The sequence below is a fragment of the Salmo trutta genome, chromosome 40 (genome assembly GCF_901001165.1).
Source record: "Salmo trutta chromosome 40, fSalTru1.1, whole genome shotgun sequence".
NCBI classification, from domain to species: domain Eukaryota; kingdom Metazoa; phylum Chordata; class Actinopteri; order Salmoniformes; family Salmonidae; genus Salmo; species Salmo trutta.
The window spans coordinates 25,083,849-25,101,056 of NC_042996.1; the positions used below are offsets into that span (position 1 = coordinate 25,083,849).

The window sequence follows — 17,208 nt, forward strand, 5'->3', positions numbered from 1 at the left end:
CCGGCTTCTGGCAAATAAAGATTTTTTTGAACGCTGATAAATAAAATTGCTGCTGGCAAATTCTGGGAGAATAAGAAAAAATCCCATTGCGAAATAGTGCTTATCGGTCTATAGGTTCATTTGCATACTGTTGTGGAATTAAATTGGCACGTGTACAGTATATTCGTTACGTATCTTATTCATCACACGCGTAGATACAAAGCCTTTGAGCAGAAAATCTGTCAAGACAGCACGGGAGCTGCTGCTTCAGTATCTCAAACAGCAAATGCATAGGCAACGGTAGACAGGTTTCATCAGCGCATCACACACACCACTTTGCAATGAGCTTGAGACAATATGCATTTTGAAAACATATACTTAATTGTTTGAAACCTGAACGTTTTAATACGAGGCACGTCTTACCTTGCTTAAAAGTAGTCGAGCAAAAATCAGACCATATCCACAAAGGCAATTATTTTATATCACCTTTCTTTCATTGTCCAGTAGCCAAAGGCACAATCATATTAGATCTGTTCTCTTTCTACATTTCCATCTCTGTCACATGAAACCACTCGCATGTGCCCTTTTGACAGCCGTGTTCTCTCACCAATTGCATTATGGAACAAACATTTGCGCGTAGCCTACTACACATTGCTGCGCTTAAGTGAAAATATTGTTTGTAATGTGAAGAAATAGTTTATCAACATTAAGCTACATTTTCTAACCTGTTGCATCAGACTAATTGCTTTTGATAGTTTTCTATGTAACCTAGACCTACTGGTACTATTGCCCCACAACTGTCCCAAAGTCAGTTTGGATAGGCCATTTCTTTCTCGACAAGCTGACCAATAGAATAGGTAAACTTTTCTACTAAGGGGATATCAGTTTGACATAAGCTAGTAATTTTGCTATTCGTTACGCATCTTGTTGGCTAAGGAAAAGTAAATATGGACAGTTATTCTAACATCTTCAAAGTGCACATCAGAACACCATACGGGCTCTGACGCTCGTCGGTTGTGGCAGGGCTTGAAAACTATTACAGACTACAAAAAGAAAGCCTGCCGCGAGCTGCCCAGTGACGTGAGCCTACCAGACGAGCTAAATGCCTTTCATGCTCGCGTCGAGGCAAGCAACACTGAAGCATGCATGAGAGCACCAGCCGTTCCGGGCGACTGTGATCACGCTCTTGGTAGTCGATGTGAGCAAGACCTTAAAAACAGGTCAACATTCACAAAGCAGCGAGACTAGACGAATTACCAGGACGTGAAGTCCAACTGGCAAGTGTCTTCACTGAAATGTTCAACCCCTCCCTGACCGAGTCTGCAATACCTACATGTATCAAGCAGACCACCATAACCCCTATGCCCAAGGAAGCGAAGGAAACCTGCCTAAATGATTACTGCCCCGAAGCAATCGTCGGTAGCCATGAGGTGCTTTGAAAGGCTGGTCATGGCTCACAACACCATCATCCTGGAAACCCTAGACCGACTCCAATTCGCATACCACCCCAACAGATCCACAGATGACGCAATCGCACTCCACACTGACCTTTCCCACCTGGACAAAAGGAACACCTATGGCAGAACGCTGTTCATTGACTACAGCTCAGCGTTCAAAGCTCATCACTAAGCTAAGGACCCTGGGACTAAACACCTCCCCCCGCAACTGGATCCTGGACTTCCTGACGGCCACCCCCAGGTGGTAAGGGAAGGCAACAACAAAAATGCCATGCTGATCCTCAACACTGGGGCCCCCCCTCAGAGGTGCGTGCTTAGTACCCTCCTGTACTCCCTGTTCACCCACAACTGCGTGGCCAAACACGACTCCAACACCATCATTACGTTTGCTGACGACAACAGTGGTAGGCCTGATCACCGACAACAGTGAGAGCCTATTGGAAGGAGGTCAGAGACCTGGCAGTGTGGTGCCAGGACAACAACCTCTCCCTCAATGTGAGCAAACAAAGGAGCTGATCGTGGACTACAGGAAAAGGCTGGCCGAACAGTCTTACATTAACGGGGCTGTAGTGGAGCGGGTTAAGAGTTACAAGTTCCTTGGTGTCCACATCAACAAACTATCATTGTCCAAACAAGACAGTTGTGAAGAGGCAAACAACACCTTTTCCCCCTCCGGAGACTGAAAAGATATGGCATGGGTCCCCAGATCATCAGAAGGTTCTACAGCTGCACCAATGAGAACATCCTGACCAGTTGCATCACCGCCAGGTATGGCAACTGCACGGCATCTGACTAAGGCGCTACAGAGGGTAGTGCGTACGACCCAGTACATCGCTGGGGCCAAGCTTTCTACCATCCAGGACCTATATACTAGGCGGTGTCAGAGGAAGGCCCAAAACAATTGTCTAAGACTCCAGTCACCCAAGTCAGACTGTTCTCTCTGCTACCGCACAAAAAGTGGTAACAGACCGCCAAGTCTGGGATCAAAAAGCTCTTTAAAAACAGTTTCTACCCCCAAGCCATAAGACTGCTGAACAATTAACCAAATGGCCACCCAAAAGATTTACATTGACACTCTCCCTTTGTTTTTACACTGCTGCTAGTCGCTGTTTATTATGTATGATTAGTCACTTTACCCCTACCTACATGTACCCCCGCACATTGACTCGGTACCAGTGGCCCCTGTATATAGCCTCTTTATTGTTACTTTTACTATATTTTCTTAACTCTATTTATTGAACTGCATTGTTGGTTAAGGGCTTGTAAGTAAGAATTTCATGGTAAGGTCTACACCTGTTGTATTCGGAGCATGTGACAAATAAAATATTATTTGATTGAAGGACCACACAATCGTTGCATCCTCGACTTCCATGTTCTGTTAATATGACGTGCCATAATACGAAATGTGATTTCCTTCATTCTGAGCATCGTGGGTGCATACGCATATGGGTCCATACATTAGATCAGTATCTCAGTTAGTAGCATATAAAAACTACAACCCCCAACCTAACATCCTACAGAACTTGTGATAAGAAATATGTTGTGCTGAATTCCACAAGAGGAAAAGTTAAAGATACTGTTTATTAACCATGCATGGTCACTTCAAATTTTTTTTAAAAATAGGTAATTTTATTTGTCACATACACATGGTTAGCAGATGTTAACGCGAGTGTGGCGAAATGCTTGCGCTTCTAGTTCCGACAGTGCAGTAATATCTAACAATTCCCTAACCACCACCAAATACACACAAATCTAAAGAGGTGAATGAGAATATGTACATGTAAGTATATGGATGAGTGATGGCCGAGCGGCATAGGCAAGGTGCAATAGATGGTATAAAATAGAGTATATACACTACCGTTCAAAAGTTTGGGGTCACTCAGAAATGTCCTTGTTTTTGAAAGAAAAGCTAATTTTTGTCCATTAAAATAACTTCATGACAGAAGTGAGTGCTACGGGGAGATAGTCATTAAGTTCAGTTACCTTTGCCTTCTTGGGTACAGGAACAATGGTAGCCATCTTGAATCATGTGGGGACAACAGACTGGGATAGGGAGGGATTGAGTATGTCCGTAAACTCACCAGCCAGCTGGGCCAGCAGCCTTGTGAGGGTTAACACGTTTAAATGTTTTACGTCAGCCACGAATAAGGAGAAGGGGCGGGGGGGCTGTACTATCCTCAAACCGGGAAAAGGTGTTTAGTTTGTCTGGAAGCGTGACGTCGGTGTCCGTGGCGTGGCTGGATTTCTTTTTGTAGTCCGTGATTTCCTGCAGACCCTGCCACATACGTCTCGTGTCTGAGCCGTTGAATTGCGACTCCAACTTGTCCCTGTACTGGCATTTCGCTTGTTCGATTGCCTTGCGGAGGGAATAGCTACACTGTTTATAGTCAGACATATTCCCAGACCTCTTTCCATGGTTAAATGTGGTGGATCGCGCTTTCAGTTTTGCGCAAATGCCGCCATTCATCCAAGGTTTCTGGTTAGGGTAGGATTTAATGGTCACAGTGGGTATGACGTCTCCAATGCACTTATTTATAAAAGCACACCGAGTCAGCGTAAAGGTCAATATTGTCCTCTGAGGCTGATCGGAACATATTCCAGTCCACGTGATCAAAACAACCTTGAAGCGTGGCTTCCGATTGGTCGGACCAGCGTTGAATGGTTCTTGTCACGGGTACAGTGGGGGGAAAAAGTATTTGATCCCCTGCTGATTTTGTACATTTGCCCACTGACAAAGAAATTATCAGTCTATAATTTTAATGGTAGGTTTATTTGAACAGTGAGAGACAGAATAACAACAAAAAAATCCAGAAAAACGCATGTCAAAATTGTAATAAATTGATTTGCATTTTAATGAGGGAAATAAGTATTTGACCCCCTCTCAATCAGAAAGATTTCTGCCTCCCAGGTGTCTTTTATACAGGTAACGAGCTGAGATTAGGAGCACACTCTTAAAGGCAGCGCTCCTAAACGCAGCTTGTTACCTGTAAAAAAAAGACACCTGTCCACAGAAGCAATCAATCAATCAGATTCCAAACTCTCCACCATGGCCAAGACCAAAGAGCTCTCCAAGGATGTCAGGGACAAGATTGTAGACCTACACAAGGCTGGAATGGGCTACAAGACCATCGCCAAGCAGCTTGGTGAGAAGGTGACAACATTTGGTGCGATTATTCGCAGATGGAAGAAACACAAAAGAACTGTTAATCTCCCTCGGCCTGGGGCTCCATGCAATGATCATGAGAACGGTGAGGAATCAGCCCAGAACTACACGGAAGGATCTTGTCAATGATCTCAAGGCAGCTGGGACCATACTCACCAAGAAAACAATTGGTAACACACTACGCCGTGAAGGACTGAAATCCTGCAGCGCCCGCAAGGTCCCCCTGCTCAAGAATACATATACATGCCCGTCTGAAGTTTGCCAATGAACATCTGAATGACTCAGAGGACAACTGGTGAAAGTGTTGTGGTCAGATGAGACCAAAATAGAGCTCTTTGGCATCAACTCAACTCGCCGTGTTTGGAAGAGGGGGAATGCTGCCTATGACCCCAAGAACACCATCTCCACCGTCAAACATGGAAGTGGAAACATTATGCTTTGGGAGTGTTTTTCTGCTAAGGGGACAGGACAACTTCACCGCATCAAAGGGACGATGGACGGGGCCATGTACCGTCAAATCTTGAGTGAAAACCTCCTTCCCTCAGCCAGGGCATTAAAAATGGGTCGTGGATGGGCATTCCAGCATGACAATGACCCAAAACACACGGCCAAGGCAACAAAGGAGTGGCTCAAGAAGAAGCACATTAAGGCCCTGGAGTGGCCTAGCCAGTCTCCAGACCTTAATCCCATAGAAAATCTGTGGAGGGAGCTGAAGGTTCAAGTTGCCAAACGTCAGCCTCGAAACCTTAACTTCTTTGGGATAGGGGGCAGTATTTTCACGGCCGGATAAAAAACGTACCCGATTTAATCTGGTTACTACTCCTGCCCAGTAACTAGAATATGCATATAATTATTGGCTTTGGATAGAAAACACCCTAAAGTTTCTAAAACTGTTTGAATGGTGTCTGTGAGTATAACAGAACTCCTATGGCAGGCAAAAACCTGAGAAGATTTCATGCAGGAAGTGGCCTGTCTGACAAGGTGTTGTTGTTCTTGCTTCTGTTTATTGAAGAGTCAGGATCTTAGCTGTAACGTGACACTTCCTACGGCTCCAATAGGCTCTCAGAGCCCGGGAAAAACCTGAACGATGACGAGGCAGCCTCTGGCTGAAACACATAATCGCCTTTGCCAAGTGGCCGATAAGAGGACAATGGAATTAGGCGCGTGTCCGATTCGACCCCGTGCTGTATTTTCTTTCGGCGGTTTACCTAATTGCAGATTCCCGGTCTGAATATTATCGCTTTTTTACGAGAAAAATGGCATAAAAATTGATTTTAAACAGTGGTTGACATGCTTCGAAGTACGGTAATGAAATATTTAGAAATCCTTTGTCACGAAATGCGCCGTGCGCATGACCGTTATTTACCATTGGGATAGTGTCTAGAACGCACGAACAAAACGTCGCTGTTGGAACATAACTATGGATTATTTTGGACCAAATCTACATTTGTTATTGAAGTAGAAGTCCTGGGAGTGCATTCTGGCGAAGAACAGGAAAGGTAATAAAACTTTTCTAATTGTAAATCTGACTTTGGTGAAGGCTAAACTTGGTGGGTGTCTAAATAGCTAGCCCTGTGATGCCGGGCTATCTACTTAGAATATTGCAAAATGTGCTTTCACCGAAAAGCTATTTTAAAAATCGGACATATCGAGTGCATAGAGGAGTAATGTATCTATAATTCTTAAAATAATTGTTATGCTTTTTGTGAACGTTTATCGTGAGTAATTTAGTAAATTGTTAGTAAATTCGCCGGAAGTTTGCGGGGGTATGCTAGTTCTGAACGTCACATGCTAATGTAAAAAGCTGGTTTTTGCTATAAATATGAACTTGATTGAACAAAACATGCATGCATTGTATAACATAATGTCCTAGGGTTGTCATCTGATGAAGATCATCAAAGGTTAGTGCTGCATTTAGCTGTCTTCTGGGTTTTTGTGACATTATATGCTAGCTTGAAAAATGGGTGTCTGATTATTTCTGGCTGGGTACTCTGCTGACAATCTAATGTTTTGCTTTCGTTGTAAAGCCTTTTTGAAATCGGACAGTGTGGTTAGATTAACGAGAGTCTTGTCGTTAAAATGGTGTCAAATAGTCATATGTTTGAGAAATTGAAGTAATAACATTTCAAAGGTATTTGAAAATCGCGCCACAGGATTCAACTGGCTGTTACGTAGGTGGGACGAATTCGTCCCGCCGGTCCTAGAGAGGTTAATGACTTGGAGAAGATCTGCAAAGAGGAGTGGGACAAATCACTCCTGAGATGTGTGCAAACCTGGTGGCCAACTACAAGAAACATCTGACCTCTGTGATTGCCAACAAGGGTTTTGCCACCAAGTACTAAGTCATGTTTTGCAGAGGGGTCAAATACGTATTTCCCTCAATAAAATGCAAATCATTTTATAACATTTTTGACATGCGTTTTTCTGGATTTTTTTGTTGCTATTCTGTCTCTCACTGTTCAAATAAACCTTCCATTAAAATTATAGACTGATAATTTCTTTGTTAGTGGGCAAACATACAAAATCAGCAGGGGATCAAATACTTTTCCCCCCCACTGTACCTCCTGTTTGTGTTTCTGCCTGTAAGACAGAAGGAGCAAGATGGCGTCGTGGTCGGATTTGCCAAAGGGAGGGCGGGGGAGGGCTTTGTATGCATCGCGGAAGTTAGAGTAGCAGTGGTCGAGGGTTTGCGCATGCGCGTAGCGTAATCAATATGCTGGAAGAATTTAGGTAGACTTGGTCTCTAATTTGCTTTGTTAAAAAGGAATAATAAAAAAAACTTTGCCTACATATTATATACATATTACCTCGACTAACCGGTGCCCCCGCACATTGACTCTGTACCGGTATGTCCTGTATATAGCCTCGCTACTGTTATTTTATGGTTGATGCTTAATTATTAATATTTATTTTAATACATTTTTTTTACTTCAGTTATTTTTGTTAACACTTTTTTTGTAAAACTGCACTGTTGGTTAACCTGTTATGGTATAGGGGGCAGTATTTTCACGGCTGGATAAAAAAATGTACCCGATTTAATCTGGTTACTAATCCTACCCAGTAACTAGAATGTGCATATACTTATTATATATGGATAGAAAACACCCTAAAGTTTCTAAAACTGTTTGAATGGTGTCTGTGAGTATAACAGAACTCATTTGGCAGGCAAAACCCTGAGAAAGATTCTGACAGGAAGTGGATACCTGATGTGTTGAATTGACTTTAAGCCTATGCCATTGAAAAACAAAGGGGCTGAGGAATGTTTTGGAACTTCCTATTGCTTCCACTAGATGTCACCAGCCTTTACAAAGTGTTTTGAGTCTTATACTGTGAGATCTGACCGAACAAGAGCCTTGGAACGGTGATGGCCCATTAGACACCTGGCGTGCGAGTTGATGTTGGGTACTCTCGTTCCAATACGTTTTAAAAGAGAACCCAATCGTCCGCCTTGAATTTTATTCATGTTCTGGTTAAAAAAGGCACTAATGATTTATGCGATACAACGTTTGACATGTTTGAACGAACGTAAATATATTTTTTCCGTTCGTGAAGTGAAGTCCGGCTGGCTTAGATCATGTGCTAACAACACAGAGCTTTTTGGACATAAATGATGAGCTTTTTTGAACAAAACTACATTCGTTATGGACCTGGGATTCCTGGAAGTGACATCTGATGAAGACAATCAAAAGGTAATGGATTATTTACATAGTATTTTCGATCTCTCCAACATGGCGGTTAGTCTGTATCGCAAAGCGTATTTTTCTGGGCGCAGTGCTCAGATTATTGCAAAGTGTGATTTCCCAGTAAGGTTATTTTTAAATCTGGCAAGTCGATTGCGTTCAAGAGATGTAAATCTATAATTCTTTGAATGACAATATAATATTTTACCAATGTTTTCTAATATTAATTAATTATTTTGTTGTCATGACTTGACTGCCGGTTATTGGAGGGAAACGATTTCCTGAACATCAACGCCATAGTAAAACGCTGTTTTTGGATATAAATATGAACTTGATAGAACTAAAAATGCATGCATTGTCTAACATAATGTCCTAGGAGTGTCATCTGATGGAGATTGTAAAAGGTTAGTGCATAATTTTAGCTGATTTTATGGTTTTGGTGACGCCTGTCTTTGAATTGACAATACATTACACACAGCTATTGTCAATGTACTCTCCTAACATAACCCAACTTTATGCTTTCGCCGTAAAACCTTTTTGAAATCGGACAACGTGGTTAGATTAAGGAGATGTTTATCTTTCAAAGGGTGTAAGTTAGTTGTATGTTTGAGAAATTTGAATTTTGACATTTATTTGGTTTCAAATTTGCCGCTCTTGAAATGCACCTGCTGTTGATAGGGTGCGCCACGGGTGGCACGCTAGCGTCCCACATAGCCCCAAGAAGTTAAGGGCTTGTCAGTAAGCATTTCACTGTAAGGTTTACACCTGTTGTATTCGGCACTTGTGACAAATACAATTTGATTTGAATTAAAGCCCTTACAGTAACCACGTGACCCCATGACACAGGGTGACGAGCAGATTTGCCAGTAGAGAGAGATCTCTCTTGATGTTATAGGCACTTTGCGCAGACACAGAACACGCAAGGCCAAATACATTTTTAAAACAGTCTCCGGTGATCACCTCATCACCGACCTCAGACTTCAGGCGGCGGGAGCGTCGCTCAGGGAGCGGGCAGTCCTTGTTCGGAGTCCCGTCACTCAGGCTGTCCCTCTCTCTGTCCTCTTCATCCTCCTCTTCCCCCATGCCCTCATCCTGCTCCTCTCCATCATCTCCCTCCTCGTACAGACGGTGGATACCCTGAGGGGGACAGAGAAGGTAGGGAGCAGAGGTAAAAGACAGCAACAGAGGCAGGAGAACACCTACAAACCCACTTCACAACAAGGTGGTGGTATGGTAGGTTTTACTGTAGCAGATGTAAGGTGTTGGTTGCTAGCTTCTTGGAGTGGTTGAATAGAGCAGGGAGTAGTAACATTTATACCATGGCATTGTTGAATGCACATTTCTGATTGGCATTCTAGATCATGCATTATTTAAGTGATAATGCCCGATAAGCCAGTGTTTGAAGGATATATTGGCATGGGTGTTAGGCCCGAGGGACGGCAAACCGTGCCAATATATCCTCCAAACATTGGCTTCAAGGGCATTATCACTTTTATACAACAGGTTACATAGGTAATATATTCAAATAATGACTGACATATTTTCATTAAAAACTTTTTTTTGATTAATTTATTCATACTATTTAATCATTCTACAAGATATAGTCCCGACACAAATCTAGGGTTGCTACCCAAGCCGGCTGGTCGTGCATTCTATCTATTGGTTCAGTTGCTAGAGACGCGACCCAGTCGTTCAGTCTTTCTGTTCGTTCTAAACGTTCCATTGCCTTACTGGCTGGCAAAGTTCTTATCCCGTGCTTGCTAACTTAGTCACGTCAAACAATGAGGTGCGATTTCACCTGGCATATAAACTGTGCTCTCGTCAGCACACTGTTGAGCAAGCCAACACAGTAACACAATCACTTCAAACACTGAAGCTGTAAAGACCGCAAACTAGCTGCACTTTGTTTTACCTTTTTTCAATTGACATTTCTTTGTATATATCCCTAAAAATTATGCCAGCTGATTCATGACTTTAACTGACTGAGAAACGCTGCCTGCCTCTGTTTCGTCCTGACTCCCGACCCCTACACGTTCATTACTATGGGACAGCTGGAGATCTAATTTGAATATTGAAACAATATCGCAAATGTCTGAGAGACAGACAGCAAGGTTTATACTAAGCTTCGCTGTTGAAAACTAAATGTTAGTCTAAAAGAAATGTGAGAATGTCTAGATGGTTTTTATAGTGGAGCTCAAGTTTATAATTTGCCTGGCTGGGCTGATGAGAAAGTGGATTGCGCAGTCAGACGGAACAGAGTAAATAGGCATTTTAACATCATAGATTTAGCTGATGCAAACTTGTGGAATAGACACTGGCTGGAATGCGCATTTAACCAATCAGCATTAGGCTCACCCGTTGTATCATTCCCAATAACACACAGTATATCTGCATGGTAGCATTCAATGGCTATAGTTCATTCTTACATGTTCTATGTTTGAGCTGCTTTTGAAAGCAAACTTCAAATGAAAAACATTATTGGCATTGTTGAATTTGATTTTCATAATGGCAAGCTAGGACTGATAGTTTGGTTAGCTAACCTAGCAAGTCTGTTTGGTTAGCAAAGGCAACTACTGTAGCTATCGAGTAAACTTGCTAGCTATTCCAGTGGATGTTGAACACATTTCTAGCAGCAAAGGTGTTAAATTATAGCCATGGTATAAAAGGGATAATCAACTCGAGGCTCTATGTGTTCTCTGGAAAATAATGCACGTTGTTATTGTGTGCATGTGTCGGACAATAAGTGCTTACAGTGAGCGTTGCTCCAGACTGGAAGAGCTCATAGGGGTAGAGGATCCTCTCAAAGTGGGACCGCAGCAGAGAGCCCATACCTTTCCCCGGGGGGAAACCCATCCTGCTGGCCACCTTGGACCATCTCTTCTCCTTACACACTGTCTCAAAGCCTCCCTCGGAGGAGACAATCTGAAATACAATTTTTTTAGTAAGATGGTTGTGGTTGACTCATACACAAAAGGCATATTTTCAGAAAACTAAGGAGACATTCAAATGTACACCAGCACTTAGCACCTCTTTGTTGTCCTAAAACAAAATCCAAAACAAACTACTTACTCCTCAGTTATACTTACACAAACACCACCCTGCATGTTTATAAAAACAGTATACTGTTCAGGTTAATGGTCTGACCTTGCTGAGCTGGTACAGATCAAGGATCTTCCTCTCCACATGAGGGAAGCGCAGCCTGGACCCCTGCAGCTCCCAGAACTTGGCAATCTGATCCAGGAAGTTGAGCTTGACTCGAGTGAGGGCCTGAAAGCAATGGGAGAGGTGAGGAAAGGGTACACAAAACACATGAAAGTCAAATCAAATGAAAAATATGGCACGCTCCACTCTAAACAGGAGTATAAAGAGGTGTCTTTGGGTGCTGATGCCTAGGAGAAATCAAAGTAAAGACAAAGCCTACACATTCCAGTGACTAATATCCTTTAAACACTTAATGTAGGCTAAGATACAACTTTTCTGACCCTAAAAACCCTTCCTAAAGCAGGCCTAGGCCTACCACCCATTCAGCCAGCGCTGTTAACCCAGTCATTGTATTCAAGAGTGCTGCCCCCAAAATGTGACGACAGCTGCAGTCAATGCACAAAAGGTCTGCACTGTCCAGCCACACCAACATATAGGCAACCTCCTCACAAAAAAGCATGTGTATTCATAGGCTACTACATCTATTTAAACACATAATAACATATGGTTAAATAACATACATCAGTGAATAACTGACAAACTCAGCTGAATTGACTCCTTACTTAGGCAATACCTCTATTTAGGCCTATACCTTATAATGACTACAAACAGGCTCCTAACTGTATTTCCATCATAGTCTTCACAGTGTTGTAACTAGGTACAGTATACTTACCTCCAATTCATTGAGTCTCTGGACTCTGGGAGTGAAGCGGAAGTTGCGTACGTCGCAGGCGAAAGGAGGTGCCCAGTCCTAACAGACAGAAGAGAACAATTGAAACCAAATTAACAACTTTGGTTCAGATTTTCATACAATGAAGTAATGAGGAAGTAAAAGCAACAACAAAAAAACAAGAAAACACTTGTCAACATAAACATTACATAACACTTCAAATCCCCTTTTCACATAAATATAGGGATGTGTGGATTACAGATTGGGAAAGCGTCACCCAGGAAATTAGATGTTAAAAAAAAATATGCTAAACATATAAAAACGTTTAAATCCATCCGACAATACTGGATATGACACAAATAATTTAAGTCCCTGTAGTCTAATTGCGTCAAAGACTTATACCCAAAAGACAAATAATATTGGAGCACAGTGCATCAAAGAAAGCCTCCCAGAAGCAACTGTCAAGTTTCAGTGCTGGTGCAAAATAGACCAAATATAAGAGGGTTAGCCTAATCACTCAAAGGTTCCATGTGGGAAATAAGAATAAAAGAGAAAAATACAAAAAGGGCAATATTAGACATACATTTGATCTGCACAAGGCCAAATATGAAAAACATGAAAAGTAGAGCATTAAGGTTCTAATTTCACGTCCTGCTACTGTTGGCCTATCCCCCCCCACCCCAAAAAATAAATAAATAAATAAATATATATATATATATATATATATATATATATATATATATATATATATATATTACTCTTTACAGCTAAATACATGGATATTGTTCATATTGATGTCATGATGTAACAAAAACTTGAAAATATAGGGCATCAAATGAAAAGCACCTAGGAGTTCATATCAAATTGTTAATAGTTAAAAAATGTATCTAGACATCATCTAATTCGTGTAACGTTACTTGATATTCCGAATGTAAGTTGCGATCTGTCCAGGAAGCACCAAAAAAGAAAACAAAGAGTCATAGACGGGAGTCTGGAATAGAGGCCGCTGTTTTAAAGACGACTTTACTTTAACTGTTTGGCAAAATATAAACATACAAAATCATTGTTTAAATAAAATGATTAACAAACATGAAATTTGACTCATATTTGACCTCCACAAGTGAAAAATTCAACGAGTAAAATGTCCTTACCCAACTAAAAATGTGCGTCGGGCTAGGCCGAAAATACCATAAGTAGATGACAAGGGCACAAACCAACGCAGGCGTAAATCTTAAAATGGAAGCAATGTGTTATATTCCAAAAGCAGAAACAGTGAGGTTACCTCGGGCGGTCGAATTTTGCAGATGCCAGTTCTCTCTGCAATAGGTCGAATCTTGTTTATAAATCCTAGTGGATCCGAAAAATCTTCCCAACTCGGCTCAAAAACTGGGCACTCCGGAGGGGGTACGAATTCAGCAAAATCGGACATGATGAAATCACAACTGTTAAATTGTCTTTAAAAAGCCAATAGTACTTGTGTTAAAAATGTATTATGTTGACATCTGTGAGTGACATCAGTCCATGATTAGGCGCCATCTTTCAATTAGCACACATATTGTTGCTTCGGCAACTTCTCCTTCATGTTCATGATTGTTTTAGTCTGAAGAAAAATAATTTCAATGAAGACAATTTCTTGATATGCCAACAGCTGGGCGACATGACAATATTGTTGAGTTGAGGTCTCAAAGACAAAACTGTAAAAGATCAAAAATAAAATGTCCATTCCTATTCCATTTTAAGGAAATTACTGGGCCAAGCCGGGCGGCGTCCACCCCCACCACTCCTGTGCAGCAACGTAAACTGCAGAACTACCTGAAGCGCAGGACAAGATCAGTCAAAAGCGCCATCGCTCCCCTGGACATATGATCCCCCATCAAAATAAAAACGGCCCAAAAAAAAATGCATTTATAACTATTCTAAGCTGCATATTCACCGAATAAACATTTTCCACATTATTTGCGATTTCACTTTTGAATATCCATCGGTTGTGACATCTTCATGTGCCAGGATATTGTATTATTTCATCCAGATTTCGCAATATCATCCATTTAAAGTTGCGCATCAGTGGTTATCCAATCTAACTATGACATTCTTGAGTCGTTTTCCAGCCTAAATGAGTGCGATCCTCTTCATCCCGACGAGTAGCTGATGACCATCAACATTGAAACGAGAGCAGTTAGCTAGCAATTCGCGCACATTGTTGATCAAACCGTGTCCACTCCGACGTCCATTCATTTGAAGGAAAACGTTAACTTAGCTAGCTCGTCGCTACAACAGGCAGGGGGATCCGTGGAGTTTAAGGGTCGACCTTCCCGATGCAGCAACAGACGTTATTTGCTCCACAATAAACCAGACGACGAGCTAATTGAAACCATTTCCATGCATACAGTTATCCTGCTTCGTGTCACTCGAGTACTTCTAGCTGCCGTTGTCATTAAAAACAACGATACTTCCTAGCTAATTCAGCCTAGCCACACGGTGCTGTGACTGCTTGCTAGTGAAAAACTTCATATGGTTTTCTTTAGTTTACTCGCACAGTTCTGGAACAATATATCTTTTTTCAGGATAAACATTTAGTCTAAAATTGTTCATTAGACGCCTATGTTGCTCGACTCTTGGGACTTTCCAATATTGTATATATTGAAATACTATCCACCTTTCTTTTGCTAGCAATGACCATATCACTACCGTGTACCAATCCTCCACTTCCGCCTCCACATCCGCTTCAATAAAACTAGAACCATGGTTTTACTTATCTCCCTATACAAAATCATATGCCTCCAGATATGTACATCAACATTTATGGTAAATTAGTTGTAGTTTTGTACTCCGTTCTTAACCAAGTGGAGGAAAAATCCATCCTCACTAGTGGCGCTTTCAAGACCACTCGGATTCGGGGAAAAAACGAAGTCAAATCGTGACGTCAGGGATATTGAGGTCGGAGAATTCAGGGCTCTAGGATGATCCCAGAGTATCCGACTTGGAATTCCGAGTTGGATGACCGTTCAAAACAAATTTTCCAAGTCGAAACACATTTTTCCGAATTGCCAATTGTATTGAACACACTGACGTCAGATGTCGGAGATTTCCGTGTTCCCAGTTGTAATGAAAGCGGCATGAGCTCCGACTTCTCTCCCATTATGACCTCTTTTTTTTTACTTAACTAGGCAAGTCAGTTAAGAACAAATTCTTATTTATAATGACGGCCTACACCGGCCAAACCCGGGCCAATTGTGCGCCGCCCTATGGGACTCCCAATCACAGCCGGTTGTGATACAGCCTGGATTCGAACCAGAGTGTTTGTAGTGACGCCTCTAGCACTGAGATGCAGTACCTTAGACCGCTGCGCCACTCGATACTGATATCAGTATCAGGAAATTATCTCCATAACAGATTTTTCGGCAGTTAAGTGGAACAACTAAACATGATTTATTAAAGCAATCTATTAATATGTTGTTTTTTTTCACACTGTATTTTCTTTACAAGCATGATTGATAGCTGTACTTGTAGTTTATGGTTGACCATCTTGTTGGCCATTAGCCAATCGGCGTTTCAACGAGTTCAAATCATGTGTGAATGCATCCAAATTGCTATTACACTTCACAACTAGTAATTACCACCTTCCCATTTGGTCATGCTGCGTTCATGTGCTCGTCGAAGTATTTGATTTCGATAATATTGCTTCGTTTCATTCATGTGCTTTTTGGTTGGACTCTGAAAACTTGTTGGATGCATTTGCTGTTTGTTTTGGTTGTTTTTCAGATTATGTTGTGCCCAATAGAAATTCATGGTAAATAATATTTTAGGAAGGTAGAAAGAAAGTAATTTGAACCAGCAATTCGTAACATGCTACATTTGGATCAGTTTGAGGTCCTGGGGACCGATGCATTCAAATCTTAAACATTTGAACCGGGGATCAATACCTATCGTGAATCGTTACATCCCTAGTGTTTCCTACTCTCCTTGTCTGTTCCTATCTCACTGTGTATTTGTTTCCTTTCAGGACTAGAAGTACACTGGGTATCTCTCCTCTGATGGCTGCCATGAATGGTCACGTCCCTGCGGTCAAGCTGCTGCTGGACATGGGCTCAGACATCAACACTCAGATCGAGACCAAACACAACACAGCACTGACCCTGGCCTGCCAATGTGGAGCACTGCGTCAAGGTGAGAGCAGCCGTCATCGGCTGAACCTGGCATGTTATGTTATCTGGGCTAGAGTCAAATACATTAGGAATGATGTTTGGTGTTAGACTGTGTGGTGCAGTATGTCACTGACCCATACGTTCTCTCTGACTGGTCAAACTCCTCTCATGGAGGCTGTGTCAGGTGGCTATGCTGAGATGGGGCATGTGCTGCTGGACAAGAGCGCTGACGCTACCTGTCCAAACCTCCCAAGACACCGTGTGCACCATTGCTGCAGACAAGGGCCACTACAAGTTCTGTGAGCTTCTCATCAACAGGTAATTACTGTTACTTTTACAGCCTACCTACAGTATGAGGGTGAGTGTCATTTCAGTCAGAATACCATTCCTCTCCAGTCTCATTGCTCAGACCTGCGACTCTTCTCTGAGTGAGTTATTACAGTGTTATAACCAGCAGTGTGTGTAGTTCGGAATTTGCTTCTCGCTAAAGTCCAAACTATTCACATTTCCTCTCTCCTTTAGTCCAGTCCATCTCAGAGCTGTGACCAATCAAATCAATTCAAATCAAAGTTTATTTGTCACGTGCGCCGAATACAACAGGTGTAGACCTTATAGTGAAATGCTTACTTACAACCCCCATTTCCCGGGCGTAACATGTGACTTCTCTCTGAGTGAATATGTGTGCTGTTGTAGATGGGGCTTTGCTCCCTACCCTGTGATTTGTTGTATGAATTGCTGTGATTTGAGGCTGTAGTTTATGTTTGATTTTTATTGTATGTGTGTGCATAAGGGGACACTGCTGTGGTGGATGTGTGGCTCAGGGCTATGTTCCCTACTCCCTACAAAGTATTTTGTTGTATGTATTGTAATAATATCTTTCCTGTTTTTTCTTGTTTTGTTTTTTGGTATAAAA

General features: G+C 41.9%; 1 protein-coding gene across 5 annotated transcripts in view; it reads right to left on the minus strand.

Moving 5' to 3' along the window:
- The window catches only part of LOC115180426 (lysine-specific demethylase 5A), a 51,035-nt gene extending 36,002 nt beyond the window's left edge, over positions 1-15,033 (minus strand). For 3 of the 5 annotated variants that reach the window (XM_029742495.1, XM_029742498.1, XM_029742494.1), the window contains exons 1-5: positions 13,433-15,033; positions 12,154-12,231; positions 11,424-11,546; positions 11,031-11,201; positions 9,240-9,416 (exon numbers count right to left, since the gene is read on the minus strand). In XM_029742495.1, coding sequence (XP_029598355.1) covers positions 9,240-9,416; positions 11,031-11,201; positions 11,424-11,546; positions 12,154-12,231; positions 13,433-13,579 — 696 coding nt within the window. In that variant the 5' untranslated portion in view covers positions 13,580-15,033. The remainder of the gene's footprint in view (positions 1-9,239; positions 9,417-11,030; positions 11,202-11,423; positions 11,547-12,153; positions 12,232-13,432) is intronic. The other 2 variants (XM_029742497.1, XM_029742496.1) reach the window with 1 other exon arrangement.
- Positions 15,034-17,208: the final 2,175 nt, after the last annotated feature.